The 18,238-nt window shown below is 44.7% G+C and overlaps 1 protein-coding gene across 1 annotated transcript in view; it reads right to left on the bottom strand.

The window, feature by feature from the left end:
• Window positions 1-18,238, bottom strand: part of RYR3 (ryanodine receptor 3) — a 626,037-nt gene that overhangs the window by 276,403 nt on the left and 331,396 nt on the right. The window contains exons 13-17 of the mRNA XM_066277226.1: window positions 13,815-13,983; window positions 12,291-12,426; window positions 10,107-10,202; window positions 8,462-8,580; window positions 2,381-2,514 (exon numbers count right to left, since the gene is read on the bottom strand). Of these exons, the coding sequence (XP_066133323.1) occupies window positions 2,381-2,514; window positions 8,462-8,580; window positions 10,107-10,202; window positions 12,291-12,426; window positions 13,815-13,983 (654 nt within the window). The remainder of the gene's footprint in view (window positions 1-2,380; window positions 2,515-8,461; window positions 8,581-10,106; window positions 10,203-12,290; window positions 12,427-13,814; window positions 13,984-18,238) is intronic.

Here is an 18,238-nt window from a genome sequence, read left to right as displayed (position 1 = left end):
GGTGGATCCCAGTTGGGCGCATGTGGGAGTCTGTCTGACTGCCTCCCTTCTTCTAACTTCGAAAAAATAAAAAATAAAAAAAAGATACAAGTCAGACAGAGAAGACAAATACTGCATAGTGTCACTTATATGTGTAATCTAAAAAAAAAAAAGAAAGTTCAACTCAGAAACAGAATAGGAAGTGGTTGCCAGGGCCTGTGGGAATGGCAGGGAAAACAGAGGTTGGTGAAAGGGTATAACTTTCAGTTATAGGAGAAATAAGCTCTGAGGATCTAATGTGTAACACAGTGACTATAGTTGATAACATTGTATTGCATAATTGAAATTTGCTAACAGATTAGAATTTAAGTGTTCTCACACACACAAAAAAGATAAACATGTAAGATGATGGATGTGTTAATTAACACTTTGGGGAGAATCCTTTCACAATGTGTACGTATATCAAATCATCATGGTGTACCATATGTCAGTCAATTATACTCCCAAAAGCTGAACAAAATATAATTCAATCTAGATGACAGGAAAGGGGGTGGGGGAAGAAGTCACTCTGAGGCAACCTTGTTAAGGGGCTAGAGATTTTTTTGTGTGGGTGATAGAGACAGAGACAGACAGAAAGAGGGACAGATAGGGACAGACAGAAAGGGAGAGAGATGAGAAGCATCAATTCTTCATTGTGGCACCTTAGTTGTTCATTGATTGTTTTCCCATATGTGCCTTGTCTGGGGAGCTACAGCAGACCGAGTGACCCCTTGCTCAAGCCAGCGACCTTAGTCTCAAGCTGGTGAGCATTGCTCAAACCAGATGAGCCCATGCTCAAGCCGGTGACCTTGGAGTTTCGAATCTGGGTCCTCTGCATCCCAGTCCGAAGCTCTATCCACTGCGCCACCGCCTGATCAGGCAGGGTTAGACATTTTAATGAATACAGTAAATAGTTAGGAGCTTGGGACCAAACACTTGGAGTTCTTCTGAGCTGCCTACTGCTCTGGGCTGGGGCAATGTTCCATTTTGGGTGGGCAGGAAAATACCAGGCTGGCACCAAGAAGAAAAGGTTTGTACGGCTGGTTTAGGTCTGCTGGTACTCTATACTTCAGAGGGAGGTTGTTTCCTCACCATTGTAGATTAGGAAGTGGGTGTAGGTAGAAAGTTGCTTAAGAACCTTACACCTGCCTAGTCCAGGCCCAGAGAGTTCACATGACTCACATGGCTGCATGTAGGGACCAGCTGCCTAAGGTTCAACAGGGGCCCATGCTTTCTACTCTGACCTTCACAGATATTCCTGAGGTAAACGGCCATGTGCCAGAGGATACAATAAACTGTAGTAGCAGCATGAGACATCTATTCTAAAAGAGTTTTTTAGGAAAAAAAATATATCAAAATAAAAAAATATATGTAATGAAAAAAGTAAAAGATAGATCTGCACTGATATTTTCTTCTGTGTGACAGAGACACAGAGAGTGACAGATACGGACAGATAGGCAGGAAGGGAGAGATGAGAAGCATCAATTCTTCATTGTGGCTCCTTAGCCTCCTTAATTGTTCATTGATTGCTTTCTCATATGTGCCTAGACTGGGAGGGGGTGCTACAGCAGAGCAAGTGACCCCTTGCTCAAGCCAGTGACCATGGGGTCATGTCTATGATCCCACACTCAAACCAGCAACCCCTCACTCAAGCCTGAGACCTCTCGGGGTTTTGAACCTGGGTTCTCCGCATTCCAATCCACTCTATCTACTGCACCACCGCTTGGTCAGGCTGTACTGATGTTTAAAATAAAACCTGGTCGCCTGACTGGTGGTGGTGATACAGTGGATAGTGTATACCTGGGACGCTGAAGACCCAGGTTCGAAACCCCGAGGTCGCTAGTTTGAGCATGGGTTCACCAGCTGGAGCATGGGGTCAACAGCTTGACTGTGAAACCATCAACAGGATCCCATGGTTGTTTATTTAAGCCTAAACCTCACTGGCTTGAAGCCTAAGGTCGCTGACTTGAGGAAAGGGTGTCTGGCTCGGCTGGAGCCGCCCCCCAGTCAAGGCACATATGAAAAGCAATCAATGAACAGCTAAAGTGACACAACCACAAGTTGATACTTCTCATCTCTCTCACTTTCTCTCTTTCTCACTAAAAAGAAAAAACAGTAAATTAATAATACTTGTTAGACCACTTCCAGTCATATTCTTCAGCCCCTGGTGGTACATATGCTTCACCCTTGGGCACCTCGGGAGAAAGGGCTGAGAAATGCTGCCATCAGGGTTGGAGTACAAGGCCCTAAAAGAGTACACAATTGCTTGCTCTTGTTGTATGTGCCAGAATCGTCATGGAAATGACGGCTTTGGAGTTCAGGTCAGCCCTCCTCCTTCCCTATCTAGAGACAAGACACTTACCTTGTCACGTTGTTAATCAGCCGTGTCTGCAGGAGCAGGTTTCTCCGGGGTAGCAAGTTGTCGCAGATCAGATTCTGGTTGGCTCTCACTGCGACCCCATTGCAGAGACAGAGGGAGCACAGCACGTCCAGGACCTGCAGCAAGACACACCTGTCAAGCCTTAGGACCTGACTGCCAGGACACGTGACAGCAGCAGGCTTCCTGCAGGGGGGGCTTGGTGACAGGTGAGAGGACCTGTTCAGAGTCACGGAAGCCCCCCCTCCACCAGCAGGCGTGAGTGAGCAATGGTCAGGGCCTTCCGCCTCTGGGGAAATGAGGCCGGGCTTCCTTCCAGCCCCTCTGCCCTGGTCTTGTGCCCTTTCTGCAAAATTGCACATGTAATTTTTGGTTACTGTTCTGTTAAAGTGGATTGGGCTCTGAGGACAGACTGCTTAGGTTCACATCTCATCCAGAGCCAGAACTAGGGTTAGACATGTAGGCACAGACGTCAGGCACCTCCTGGAGCTGTGCATGAGGAGAGGCATGGGTTGGAAGCCCTTCATCAGCCACAAACTGAAGCCCATGTTCCCTTGTGCACCATGACTCACAGCTCTGCATGAAAGACACTCAGATCCCCATTTGGCTAAAGTCCCTCACATGTAGAGGGCTTGGGACCCTCATGTGGGTCGCAGAGAGGTGATAGCAGGGCAGGTTCTGGTTCGTGGGTCTCTCACTGTGATATTATCAAAACTCCTTAAGATACCCTTATATTTCTAGAAATCCACATTTAAAAGCATTTCACCTGCTCTCATCTCTCCTCTACAATGATGCCAAACATGCAAGAGCACAGGCAGCCCTTGAACCTAGAAGACCAGCTATCAGCTTCTGTTGTTTCTGTTTCCTGGCCGGCCTGGAAGTGGGCACAGCCCCTGGCCGCCTCCATTAGTACTGGCCTCTTTCCCACCCGATTCCTTGTGCAGCATCCTCCCTCATTCATGTGCTGGCCCAGGCACTGCTCCTCCCTCTGTCCCCTACAGGGGGGACTGTGCAAACAGCGGTTGATAAGTAATAGCCAGGACTGTCACCGGCTATACCAACTGGGAGGGGGCGGCTGCATTTCAGTCTTTCAAAGTGGCCACCAAAGACTCAATGCTTCATGGGTTGCTTCGTGGATAGCTTCATGTTGTTGGTGGCATCTGTATCCATAATTCTCACGAACCAATTTTCTATCTGACTTTCTGAACGTCAATTGCCGATAAACACAAAACACACTATGGGACAAACAGAAAAGGATCCCAAAGTGGTTTTATGGACCTTTTACCATCACCTTTCTGTGAAATGTATGGGTGGTGGAACCGGAAGCGCAGAGAACAATTTCTCACTCTAAGGAAAGAGTCATAGATGGCCAGGAAATTACAGACTTATCATCTGGCCTATCACACATTTGTTTTGCCTTGAAGTGACAGCTGGAAACTTGTGTGAAAAGCACACAGCCTAATAGTGTCTCTTCTACAAATAAATGGTGCCCTGAAGAACTGGCTGACATTCTTTAGACTGTCTTTCAGAAGGTATAGCTTTGGGCAAAATCGGGAGTGGGGATACACTTCTTTTCTAGAAAAGTTTAAATAGGTTCTCCTGAAAGTGAAAGGAGTGTAGAGGGGGCCAGTCAACCATGGGAAACACACAGGCACTGTGCCTATAGCTCATCTATACTTTCTGATGGAGAAATAACATCTCGGCCACTGCTGGGATGTGTGGCTTGCTGTGGCAGTTACTGCTAAATGAGTCACATGACCAGGTTTCTTCTCATCCAAAGCATACAAAAGACTACATTTCCCAGCCTTCCTTGCCATTATGTGAGGTCATGTGACTGAGTTCTGGCCAGTGAAAAGTGGGTACTTAACTTATAGTGATGTATTGGCCCCTAAAAACCCACACTGTCCTCTGTTTCTTTTTCCAGCTGGTTGTAGAAATCCAAAGAAGGATTATAAAAGCCAAGGACCTCCTCAATCTAAGTGTGATTCACCTAGGAGCTTGCCAGAAATATAGATGCTTAAACACCATACCTCCTGCCACCAGACTTACCAGATCAGAGACTTCATTTCAATACCACCCCTAGGAGATTTGTGAACACACTTAACTATGTGAAGCCCTGTTCTGGGGAATGGGTAGCTGCTAGATGGATGGAGTCTGTCCTTCTGAATGACCATACATAATGGAGACCTCCCAATGACTGGCCTCAGACTGAGACAAGACCTATACATATAGACGAGCTTCTACCCATTCAAGGTGAGATGGGAGTGGATTCTGGCTCTACTCATTCATTCCTTTTACTCATTTCTTACACCTTCTAAAAACATGTATTAAATGCCTACCACATATGCCATATGAGCTTGGCACTACGGAGATTACAAAAATGATCCCTGCTGTGAAGGAACTAAGCATCTGTGAGAGAAATATGTATATAAACAAAGGCAGGATGGAGCCATCACATAACAGAATGCAAGCTGTATAAGAATTGAGGAGAGGAAACCATGTCTAATTGGAGTAAGAAAAAACAGAGAGAGGAAGTGGCATTTGAACTAAGTTTTGAAGGGAAGATAGAATTTTGATAGAGAGGTAGGAAGGGAGGAGATGCTGATAATTCAAAGGGCAGAATGCATTCAGAAAATGGGGAGTGGGCAGTGCCCTCCACTCCTGCCCTTTCCACTCCAAAGATGGTGTTCCTACCCTGGAACTCAATCGTGTTTCAGATGGGTGGCAATGCTTTCCTTGGCAGGGACAGAGCCAGGAACTGAAAATCTCCAGAAACAAAGCGGAGGTACAATCACCGCCTCTATTGTAGATAATATCCATTCTAAGCATGTGATTGCAGAGGGCATGGCACAGAAGGGGATTTCTCAAACCCACGGGATGTACAAATCTTTTTTTAAAAGAAAAATGTTGTGTCTCTGAAGACCACTGCCAGAGACCCTCAAATTTTAGTCTGATAAACACAAACTTACAAGAAAATGCCTTCTAACTGAATTTTTCGCAGCAAGAGTTTTTTTTAATTTAGATAACTATAAACATAAGAAGACAAAATGAAACACATTCTCACAGAACATGTGGGCCCTGGAGAACAGGGTCATAGACTTCAGCCTGAAAAACCTGGATGGAATATTAAACTTGGAGTCGGGAGATCTATATTCTGGTCCTCATCTGTGGCTTCTGGCAAGTTGTTTAACATCTCAGAGTCCGTGTCCCAACCTTGCTTCTGCCTTTGTCTAGTGGAAATACTAGTGATGAGACTCTGTGGCCTCATAATGAGGACTAGAGGAAAAGCATGTGAACACTGAGGACAGTACCTGGCATTCGTCAAATGCAAAATAGTTACTAGCTATCATCATCCTCACTATTACTGTCACTGTTGTTGGAGGAGTTGGGAGATGCCTGTGGCTCTAAGTTTCTGTATATATTTGGTCTCTGTCTTCATGGAAAACTAAGTGAAGAGGCAGAGACACCAGGGACTGGAGAAAAAAGAGCTGCCTGTACTGGAAAACATCACCTTGGCACTTTCCAAGCTAAGATAAAGTGTTATAATGCAAGTCTGGCCTATGCTCAGCCTATTCTGTGCCAAGCTCCCACAAATACCCCTCCTGATGATTTGAGTCTGGGCTTCCCTTTGAAAATATGTTATCCAGCTGAATAATCTCTAAGAGAGGAACTACATTCATGGCAAGTCAGTCTTCATCCAAATATCTATCAAAAGACAAAAAGGGACATCTTGAGGAGACTGTGTACAAGACCACATTGCCTGAACTTTGACAATATTGCCAGAATTTTCAAACAATGCCTTGGCTCCAGAAGGTTAAAGACTAGTCTGCTAGAGCACTTGGGTGACACATTAGACCAGGTATTAATTCCTAGCGAAGTAATTCAGCTTATTAGGCCTCAGTTTTCTAAACTGTAGAAAGGGCAGAATAGTCATCAACTTGCTGCCAAGTGACATCCACTAAATACTTTGCGGCGTTCGGCTAAAAAATGCTCCAACAAGCTGGTTTTTATTACGTGCTTTAGGTGGCATGATTATAAAGAAGTCCTGGGGACAATGGCATGACCGCAGCTTTCCTGTCACAGGCCCCCTCTTGACATCTGCATGAGCTCATGGCTCAGACCATGTGTTACTCGGTACATGTCTGTTCTTCTCATTACACTTTGTGGGTAGGAAGAAATGTGTTAGAATATCGAGAGGCCGGACTGAAGTGGCATCCCGGTGCCTGCTTTTGATTAACTGCATTTGGGAAAGCAATTCCAGTCCCACACATTTCTTTCTATTCCCTGTCAAGCAATTTCACAGATACTAAGGACCATGGCTTTCTCACTTCCTAAAGATGATACATACCATCTAAGCCAGGGGTCCCCAAACTACGGCCCGCGGGCCACATGTGGCCCCCTGAGGCCATTTATCCAGCCCCCACCGCACTTCTGGAAGGGGCACCTGTTTCATTGGTGGTCAGTGAGAGGAGCATAGTTCCCATTGAAATACTGGTCAGTTTGTTGATTTAAATTTACTTGTTCTTTATTTTAAATATTGTATTTGTTCCCGTTTTGTTTTTTTACTTAAAAATAAGATATGTGCAGTGTGCATCGGGATTTGTTCATAGTTTTTTTTAAACTCTGGCCCTCCAATGGTCTGAGGGACAGAGAACTGACCCCCTATGTAAAAAGTTTGGGGACCCCTGATCTAAGCAATGGTGCAGAGGCTTATTCTCCCAGACCCTCTCTAATATGTGTCTCAAATGAGCAGTACCCCCAAATGATGACTAGTAAAAAGGACTAGTGATCAAGCTGAGTCCCTCCCCTCTGCAAGATCCCAGCTGCTGTACCTCATGGCCAGTCATGCCATCTGCTCTTGAAACCCACTCCCTCAACCTTGGAGTACCTGCCTAATTATTTTTTTATTTTTATTTATTTTTATTTTTTTGTATTATTCTGAAGCTGGAAACGGAGAGGCAGTCAGACAGACTCCCGCATGCACCCGACCGGGATCCACCCAGCACGCCCACCAGGGGGCGATGCTCTGCCCATCTGGGGCGTCGCTCTGTTGGACCTGAGCCAGTCTAGCACCTGAGGCAGAGGCCATGGAGCCATCCCCAGCGTTTGAGCCATCTTTGCTCCAATGGAGCCTCGCTGCAGGAGGGGAAGAGAGAGACAGAGAGGAAGGAGAGGGGGAAGGGTGGAGAAGCAGATGGGCACTTCTCCTGTGTGCCCTGGCCGGGAATCGAACCCGGGACTCCTGCACGCCAGGCCGACGCTCCACCACTGAGCCAACCGGCCAGGGCAAGTAGTCAGTGCAGCAACCTCCATGTATGAGGGGAAGATGCTGAAGGTTCAGGATAAAACATATTTTAACACTCTCCCCAAACATCACTGTATCTTTAGAAATATAATTCCTTAAAAATAAATGTTAGAACTTAAAAAGACCTCAAAACCAAACCAAACCAAACAAACACAAAACAACAAAAACTGATATGGCATTCCACCTAGTGAGTGCTGTGTCTCAGCTGACAGGTGAAATGACAGAGGTCCAAAGTCACACAGCTGTTCTGCAACCAAGGGAGAAGCCCCCGGCTTCAGTCCTCTTGCTGGCTCGTGTAGTTCTGTTTACTTCACTTGCTTTGACTCACAGTCAAGCTAATTTCATTTAGTAACAAGACTTTATACATTATTTTTATCTGAATTTTGTATATCTTTGTTAGACAGCTGGTAGTGGCTATTTCACTGCTAAGCTCCTGGAGTGCGGGGAGGGAGCCCGGCAGCTGGCTTCATGTGGAGCTGAGCCAAGCACCTCGCACTATCTGCTGTGTTTTAAGGGCTAATGACGATAAGCAGGACTTGGGAAGATGGTAGAAATGAAGGGAGACCATCCAAGATCCAGTGTGACTGTCTGGCTTACAGTGTCTCCCAGGCAAGGAAGAGTCTTTCAGAACCTGTTTCCCAAGTTGTTGTTGTTTTCTTTAATTAAAACCAAGAAGGAGAGCAGACAACACACTCTCAGTAACACAACGGTTATTAAGTGGCAGGAAGGGAAACACCAGGTAAAGTCCATCTCCAACTCACCTTGTGATTTCGCCCGTGTTTGTCCAGCAGGGAGATGATGGATTTGATGTGGCCCTCAGCGATCAAATTAAGGGCTTCCGGGCTCTCGATCAGGATGCAGTGCAGAACTTCCAGGATACCTACAGGAATACAGCAGAAGTCATCTGGACATTAAATAACCTGCCGGACTGACCGTAATTTTGAAACTTGAAAATGAAAAAAGACCATCCTGAGGGAACAGAATATCATCAGTTCTCTGAATCTATTACATATATCCAGCCCGAAGAAAGATGCAGTCAGCTCTTGTAGACTTCAGAAACCTCTGAGGGCCAAGCAGTCTGTAATTAGAGGTGAATTTTATTTAGCATTAACCCCATCTCCCCTTTCCTGGGCAAAGACACAATACTTCTGTGTCAAAATATCAAAAAGCAGCCATAAGATGAAATTCTTCATTTGATCAAACCAAGCGAGACTTTATTTAAAAATAGAAAAGCAGACATCCAGGTTACTATAAATTCTAAAGGTCACTCAGGTAATTTAGACAATATTTGAAGTGTTGCTCAAATGAGAGTTTCTCTAGGAATCACCCCAGAAATTGTTTTTTGTTTTAGTTTTAGATATCCTGGAGTATTGAACAAATTATAAGCTCACTAAAAAAGACTATTTGGCTTTGCCTCCCTTTTTTTGGCACACCGAATGGTTTTCTGTATAAAGTGAAGTTTTAAGAAAAACTGCCTGTTGTCCTAACAGCCTGGCATCTATCAGGGTGACACCACAGTGAAAACGCAGGGGTCGAAGTTGGTCAGTATCTCCATCATTGGTTTGATTGAGAAAATTCCTCAAGGTTTCCATAAATAACTCTGAAATATAGTCTGGCCCATGGGAGGAGACACTGTAGAAAACAGAGGCTTTCTGTAGACATGTGTAAGAGGACATGTGCAGGTGGACAGTCCTGGGGGAACATTCCCTTGGCCTGACCTTTCCAAGCTCCTGCCACCTCTAGATAATAAGAAAAGCATCAAAACCTTTTGGCTTCCCAGAGAGGCCCCAAACCTGTCAAGCCCACTCATCTCTGAGGAAGCCAACTGCTGAGCCTATGGCATGGTCACTTGGTCACTCACCAACAATGACTACTCTCTTGGCTCAAATTCTCTGTGAGTCATGAAGGGCTCTAGATATGATGTCAACAGTGACTCAGGAGGTGGGAGGATCATAATTTCCTCTTATTCCACAGTCATTTTTCAGTTCTGCTTCTAACCCACATTGTCACTGTGTAAAGAGGGAATTTAGAAACAGAGAGAGAGAGAGAGAGAGAGAGAGAGAGAGAGAACAAGTAGCAGTCAGAGGAGATGGGGACCCTGGATGGGGGCGGGGGCGATGAAAGGATCATTGCCCCCCATCAAAAATGGGGGGCATGAAGATGAAGGTACAGTGTGAAAATGAAACAGAAAAGGACAGACTGCTGAAGTTGAATCAGAATTGCTAAATAAAGTTTCAGGGATGCCAGGAGGATTTAGCTCTTTTTGTTGTTGAAGTAATTATTTGATTGTTTTCAATCCACTGGAACAAAGAATTGTTCAAAGATTTAACATTGTTCTCTTCTTTTTTTACAGAAAGAATGAAAGAAAAAGTCCACGTTCTCCATTGGCTTCCTGCCAAGTCTTACCTGAGGAAGATTCCAGTCTGTCCAATTTGCTGATTAGCCAATCAAGGTTATTGGAGAATTGAGCACAATTGTTTCTGTTTCCACGGATGAGGGCAGCTGCAAACAAGGAAACATTTGATCATGTACAAGTGAAAGGATACAATGATGGGCATGAGAACTTGGGAAGCCGTTAAATATACTTCAGCTACTGAGCAACTAAAAGGATCTGAATGCCCACTCTCCTCCCCCAGGTCCATCGATACAATCCTGTTTCTATATCCAGCATTTACTCAAATACTCCCAGAGAATCTGCGATGTTTCACGCACCTGTCTAGTTTCTGGGAATAGAGCAGTGAGAACATGTCAGCAGAGTCTCTGCATTCATGAAGTAGGAGAAAGAGGCAATAAATACCCAAATTAATAAAGTTATGCCAAATGGTGACAGGCAAAAAAAAAAAAATACTATCTGCTTGGTTATTTGCTTAAGAACTCAACCCCCCACAATGCTTTCTTAAACCTAGCTAGAGATTTGCAATTTTCTCAGTGCTAAAAGAAGGTACCTAAGTGAACACAGTAGGACATGTTGGTTAAACTACTAGGTAAGCAATAATTAAACAGGAAACTCTAAAATGTATACAACACATTAATACAGGACAGTGGTTCCCAAAGTGCGGTCTCTTGGACTTGGGTGAGTGTCACCTGAGAACTTGTTAGAAATGCAAACTCTATGGCTTTATCCCAGACCTCCTGAATCAGAAACTGCTGGGATGGGGCCCAGCACCTGTGCTTTAACCAGCCCTCCACATGATTTTGATGCTTTCTCATGTTTGAGAAGCAACGGTAGATGGTGTTGCTAAGGGAGGGAGGGAATATGTTGTCATTAGATTTTCACCAAATCTGGATCAAGAAGTAGCCTTCTCTCCATAAGTCAATGGCAGAGGCAACTCTGGAATAAGTGCATATAAACTGATTGGCCCCAAGTAGCTGGCTTTTGGTTCTGTTAATTTTCAAAGACTGGGTTTATAGATGCTTGTAAGGTATTTGGATAAGGAAAGGACGTCTGCTTTGCAGCTCTGCCTTTAGTGGAGGGCGGAATTCCTTCTCAGCTCCACGCCTGCTTTCAGGCCTGCTTGAGCTCAGGGCCTCAGTCGGCCTGGGCTTGAGCCCTGGTTCCCACACTTGCAACATGTGTGGCCTTCAGTGTTTCTGAACATCAGATTCTTCATCAGTCAAGAGAGGACAATAGCAGGACCTACACTTCAAAGTGTTGCTCTGAGGACCAAAGAGTGATATTCTACTGTTTGGCACACAAAGATCAATAAATATTAGCTATTATTGTTGTAATAATTATTACTGAGTTTGAGCTGTTAAGATGACAAAATTTTTAGGTTGGAAGAGGCTTTATAAGGTCACACAGTACCGTGGCAGCCCAAATCAGCCCAATCCTTGACACTGAGAATGGGTCTGGCCTGATTCTCTGGGCTCCCCTCTTGCTCACTCTCAGCCTTTCACGGACTTCCTTTAATGGGACATACATGTCAGAGCAAAGCCCTAAAATGCTGCCCTGTCACCAAGTCTGAGCAACTCCTGGTGGCCACCTCCTTGCAGAGGCCAATGCTGTTTTCCACTGTCTTCCTCCCACAGCCCGAGTCTGGGCCCATGTAGGGGCACCGGATACAGCAGGCCCCAGACCAGCCCTCACACTCTGTTGTGAGAAGAAAGGCTCATGCTGAAATATCCTTACTTACCATCCATTTTTCCCACCAAAATGAAATAAGGACCAGGCTAAAGAAGCAGGAATCATGTCTGAACAATAAGCAGACAGTGAAAGGAAACAGTTAAAGGGAGTAACTGTCCTTAAAGGGCAGGTGTCAGAAGTCGAGAACTGGAGGCACCGTGAACATGTCCTAGGCTTGTTCCCTCGTGTGAAAGATGAGGAACTGAGGTTTAGCAAGTGTTAAGTGACTTCCAAGGGTTTCACAAAACTGACCACCACCGGCTTCCACTTGCCACTGACTTATCGCTTGAAGTTTGGAAAGTTCAATAAGCTACCAGTCAACGGAACGAATGGCTGCGTTAGAATCAGAGTTAACAAAGGGCTTCCAAGGAATGAAGCTAGACGACAATCTTGGTTTGTTGCTGGAAATTCCATAGAGACCATGCTTGGCAGTGTTCCCAGGGAGGGTGCTGTGTGTGTGCACTCACCCAGCAGCTGGTACAGGAGGTTCAGAATTTCTTTCCAGGCCACGCTACTCTCTTCCCTTGCGATCCCTGCAAAGTGCGCGACGCTGTTGTAGACATTCAAGCGATCGATGCAGTTTAACACCAGGGCCAACATCCCCTGTGAAGGCACATAGGGGAAAAGGAAAACTTCCCGATTAAGGAAGTGGACGCCTTTTGTTCTTTCCCCTCCCACGGCATGCAACCTTTAAGGCGAATAATACAAATATGCAAATAGACCATTATGATGCCAGCTTGGGTTGGTTTTTTTTTTCCTACCTAAAAAAACCATGCATTTTTATGCCTCAGAGACCCAAACAGCATTTATTTTGGCAGTCAGCAGCCTCCTCTGACAGGTCTGCCCCATGTGTCGAACCTCAAACCAAGGGCAAACTGAGGAAGAGGGAGAGTGAATGAGCCTCACAGATACCTGCTTGGTGCTTGGTGCGAAGTGACTCTGACTCACCACAAACAGCTGTGGGGATACTATTTTTCTCTTAAATCTCAAACAAATACAAGAAATTCTATTCAGCTACACAAGACAAGCGTGCTAGCTCCCTCTCCCTCAAGTACCCCCATCCCCCCAAAATGTGGGATTTAGAAAAAAATAATACAAAAACAGTATTGTAAACTACTGTTTCATTTCATTACAATACAATGCCACCCTGTTAAAACATCTGTGCCTAGCTGCTTTTAAGGGGATGTAGTTCTTGTAGCCTATTGGGCATAGTGTCCCTAGAGCCAGTCCGCTTAGATCATCAGACTGACTGAGCAGAGATGGTCTATGTCCCACGTCACTGACTTTGGAAATGCCCAAAGACAGGCTTTGTCCCCAGGAACGAGGGGCCTCAGGACACTGCAGGAGTATGACCATGGCCTGTTAGTGCCAAAGCACCATGTCCAATTTCAAGAAGCCATGTGACTTGTCTAAGGTAATTCACAGAAGCCGTGTGACTTGTCTAAGGTAATTCACAGCCAGGGATGGAGCCAGAGTAGGGCCCCCCAGCATCCCAAGTGAGTGTTTCCCTCATGCCCAGGCTCCATCCCTGTGACTCAAATGCTCAAGTTCTACCTGAGCCCCAGCACTATGTATCTTTCAGTCCAGCTCCTCAGTCATTTCTGATGGGCAACCTGGGCATTTGTATTCTTCAAATAGGTTTCCTAGGTAAATTCCGACATCTTCCAAAATTTAGGAATTGCAGCCAATGTCCCAGTCTATTAGCTGAGATTTATTGAAATGAATTTTGGATACACACGTGTCACCGACACTTTAAAACATAATCTGGTTTGACTGTGCCCATGCACATTGCTACCACGCACGCTGCTGGTGTAATTTGGACGGCAGACAGGGAAGGTCAGCTCCCTGGTAATCCTTTTCGTCCCAGCTCCCTCTCTTTCTCGGGCTCTGTGTCTCTTTCATAAGCATGTGCATGCACGGAGACAAAGCAGTCACAGGAGTATTCTAGCTGTGGACACAGAGAATCTCAGGTTTTAGTTCCGTGGACGTACCTCCTCCTTGAAAAGGTTCTGTCTGTTTTTGAGCGAGCGCAGCTTGTTCTGCTTGTCCTCGTGCCGCATCTCTTCCTCTGGGGGCTGGAAGTAGGCGATCAGGTCCCGTAAGGTTTGTAGGACCTCTTCTGTCGGCAGGGTGACAGGGGCCGCTGTGCGATTGTTGCCACTAGAAAACCCAAGACGGGCACGGCTCAGGCATGGGGCCTCCAGTAGGGACCCTGACAGTCAATCACTAGGTTCCCGGTCCCACGTGCTCCCCACTGGGCACAACGCACTGCCTCCTAAGGTAGTCGCTGCATGAACGATGGCAAATTGACATTTGCCAACTAACAGAGCGACAGAAGAGAATGTTCTGATTTAATTTTTAAAACCACATGATAAATAAAGGAAAATAACCTTTGACTGCCTGCCATACTTTTTCTTTTTAAAATAAAAACATCTCTTAAATTAAGAAATGTATTCACCCCTAGTTCTTTTACACTAGTACCTGTTTTTCTTGGAATCGGTTTAACATAAGGCTGGGAGGGTTTCCATCACTGGTCTCCCTCTCCACCTATTTTTGTGTCTTCACTCTGTCTCTCCCATGTATCTTTTTAATAACTGTACATGTGTTTTTCTCTTAAAGCTTCTATGGGTGTGTATATACACACCTGCTTCCCTCATCCATTTGTTGATGACCCCTTCGATCTCTGTGTCTATGTCTTTCTTCTCTTTCTCTGTGTGCACCCCCTTCGCATCTCCCCCTCCTCTCTTTCTCAGCATCCCCCTCTCTCCATATCCTTCCTCTCTGCCTCAGTGTCCCCCACCACCTCCTTCTCTCTCTCTTGTGTTCCTCCTTATCCCGAATGTGTCTCTGTCTGACTCAGATTGTCATAATTTTCAAAAAGTCTTATAATCAATCTTGTCAACACAGAGAGATCACAAACCTCCCCAAATGGTGATGTGAGTCCTCATTTTCCCATCCCCTTGAGGGGTACACTGGTTAGCCTTTCTGATGGTAACAGATGAGAAGAGGTAGGCGAAAACAGCCCTGCCCCACCCCACCCTAGGGAACCGCATCGTTGGCCCCTAGGACAGAGAATTGATTGAAGGTATACATAACGTCAGGCCTTTCCCTTGGGTCAATTTCTAATGAGTTCCCTTTGCATTCACAGGGTATCTGGTTATACATTAAGCTGGACACATGAGAAGAAAAGTATTCTCTATGCCTAAAGCAAAGGCTGAACAAGATTTGGAGCTACTCAGGTTATAAGGTGACGGTCATTCCAAATTTGTGTAAAAAATGCCGCCAGCAGATTGTACAGGCAGAGTTCCTTCTCAACAGTGTGTGCTCTAGCCTAGGGGTCTCAAACTCGTGGCCCACGGGCCACATGCGGCCCGCCAAACAATTTTGTGCAGCCCGCAGACTAATCCACGAAGTTCAAAACATTTTGGATAAAATTAAGTAAGCCTAGGGGCCTACTTGTATTTTTCATTTCTCTAGCATCCTAGCTAGATATTAGCTTAGTTAACAGCAGTTGTGATGTGAACTACAGTTTCTGGTAGTTTTGTGACACTGAGTAAACTGCATGTACGATTGTGCTTGCTGTACTGATTTTTTTTTGTTTTCAACTGCAGTGAGAAAAGTGTTGCATAATAGTTGCCTTTTGTAGACCTAGTGCGGCCCGCCGAATGGCTGTAATCTTGCTCTGCGGCCCACATGCTGAGTTGAGTTTGAGACCCCTGCTCTAGCCCAAGGAAGGCGCTTGGGAAGTGTTTAGTAATGACTGAGATACTATTGGACACAAAGACAGTGGGGACGGGAATGTCATTAAGGACATAAGTGAAGGTTTGAGGTTACAAAACCCAATCAGAAATGATACTCCAATTCTAGATTCAGTGAAGGGATGAATATGTTTTCCTTAAAGTTTTTGGTGCAGTTAAAGAGTTTCTCTCTCATACGTAAAGACACATGTAGCCCCATGTTCACTGCAGCATTGTTCACAGTGGCCAAGACATGGAAACAACCAAAAAGCCCTTCAATAGAAGACTGGATAAAGAAAATGTGGCACATATACACTATGGAATACTACTCAGCCATAAGAAATGATGACATCGGATCATTTACAACAAAATGGGGGGATCTTGATAACAGTATACGAAGTAAAATAAGTAAATCAGAAAAAATCAAGAACTGCATGATTCCATACATTGGTGGGACATAAAAATGAGACTAAGAGACATTGACAAGAGTGTGCTGGTTATGGGGGGGGGAGGAGAGGGAGGGAGGGAAAGGGGCACAAAGAAAACCAGATAGAAGGTGACAGAGGACAATCTGACTTTGGGTGCTGGGTATGCAACATAATTGAATGACAAGATAACCTGGACATATTTTCTTTGAATATATGTACCCTGATTTATTGATGTCACCCCATTAAAATTAATAAAAATTTATTTATATAAAAAAGAAACCAGTACTTAGTAAAACTTATTTGATATATTGATTCTCACTGGTGAACAAACTGGCATAAATACAAGAAAAAAAGTGAAATCCTGATTAGATGAGATGTAAGGGAACAATATGTGGAAGAAATGAAAACTTACTGTTTAAAGTTAAATCTGTTAAAGAGATAAAAAAATAAAGAGTTTCTCTCTCTTTTTTCCAACATTCTGAGTTTATGAGAGACATTGATGCCAATTAATGCACTGCAAATATAAGCAGTTTTTCTTTTAAGTGATAAGAAAAGGTGAACAGGAGAGGCTTGTTGGCATTTCTGTAGCTTTAAAAGGCAACTACACAGAGGGTTCGAAAACCCAGATGATGGTCACTGCCATTAACCATATCATGCTGGAGTGCCTCCTAGCCTCTTGTCCTTCCATTTTATATCTAGAAAATAGGGTAGGTATACTCTGTGACAGCCAGGTTCCTTCTGGGTCTAATTCTTTGTTTTGTGGGTTTTCACTGCTGATCACTTCATCTTGCTCCTTGATAAAACATCAGTATAACAGCCCTCCACGGGACTGAGGCAGATCCCTCCCTTCCTTCAAAATCAAACACATACCACATGCCTGGCACTGGGGATAATATCATCTGAATGGCTTAGTGATGCTCACTGTAGAACCCTGGGGAGGAGACCCAGAGGGACAGGGCCAAGATGACATCTCCACTCAGACTAACTACAACTGACACCTATTTTATCCCAGCCTTTTCGACTCTACAGCCACTGCCTTACTATAATCTCGATCTTTGCCAAGAATTTCTTTTGTTACATTCAAGTAAGGTCTTGTGCGATTCTGAATATCTACCATACCACGATCATAACACATTTATTGTTTAAATTCAGAGGTCAGCTGGCAGTTACTGCCTCTTCAGCAGGACTTCTGAGAGTCCCTCATCTCTGACATTGCTCATCTGCCTGTTGGACAGCTCCCAGCAACTGTACTGAGTATGATGAGACAGCACAAGCAAGCTAACCTTTTCTTCTGCATTGTTCTTTCATGTTCCTTTCCTATTCATTTAATGTTAATATGCTCTCCCACGCGGCTACTCCTTCCCTCCAGTTTCCACTTGTACACAGCAGGTGCTGTTGGTTTCTCAAGAGAGATGGAGGGGAGAGGAGATTATAGTTCCAAATTATGTTTTTATCCCTCACTTGCCAGCTCTTGCAAAACAAGTACAATGGCTTCTGCAGTCCCTACCCCTGCTACACTGGTTTATTTTTCATTCGTCCTCCTTTCTCCTAAAACATCTTGTGGCTGGGAGAATCAAGAATTCCCCCCTTGATGCTGAGAATGACTGAGAACAGCTGAGTGAGGAGTTCAGCAAATTTCTCCCACAAAATAATAACAACATTGGACATAATCGTCCAAAATAACTCTGCAGAACTCCGGAAACGATCAAAGGCATACAGCAAGTTGAGAAGCATATGTTTAAAAAATAAGAACAGGGGGAATCTGTGGTGTTTTAGTCTGAGGCTGTCCCCTTGCCTCCCCCCACCCCTGCTTTATAGAAAAGAAATTCTCACAGAGTAGGCAGATCATGTGCAAGGCCACCCACCTGCTCAGGATGGACCAGAGGTGGACGTAGCTATCTATTTTTCTCTGTGTCTAGGTCTGCCTTCTCTGTGCAAGCAGAAACTAAAATCTTGGACAGACTCAAAATTGCCTGAACTTTAACACGTTATCCCACCCACATGGGTAGCAGGCTTGTCTTATGAGAAATACTAAGGGAAGTCATCCGGGCTGAAAGAAGATGATACCAGACAGCAACTAGAATCAACATGAAGAAATAAAGAGCACTGGTAAAGGTAATTATGCAGGCAAGTACAAAAGACAGTACAAATATATAGATTTCTCTTCTGTTCTTGTAGATTAAAAAACAACAAATACATAAGATAATAATTACAAACTGTGCTGCTGGGCTTATAATACATGAAGATGTG

This window comes from Saccopteryx bilineata, chromosome 4 (assembly GCF_036850765.1).
Source record: "Saccopteryx bilineata isolate mSacBil1 chromosome 4, mSacBil1_pri_phased_curated, whole genome shotgun sequence".
Lineage (NCBI taxonomy): Eukaryota > Metazoa > Chordata > Mammalia > Chiroptera > Emballonuridae > Saccopteryx > Saccopteryx bilineata.
The sequence above is the reverse complement of the archived record's forward strand: the minus strand, read 5'-3'. Positions and strand labels throughout refer to the sequence as shown.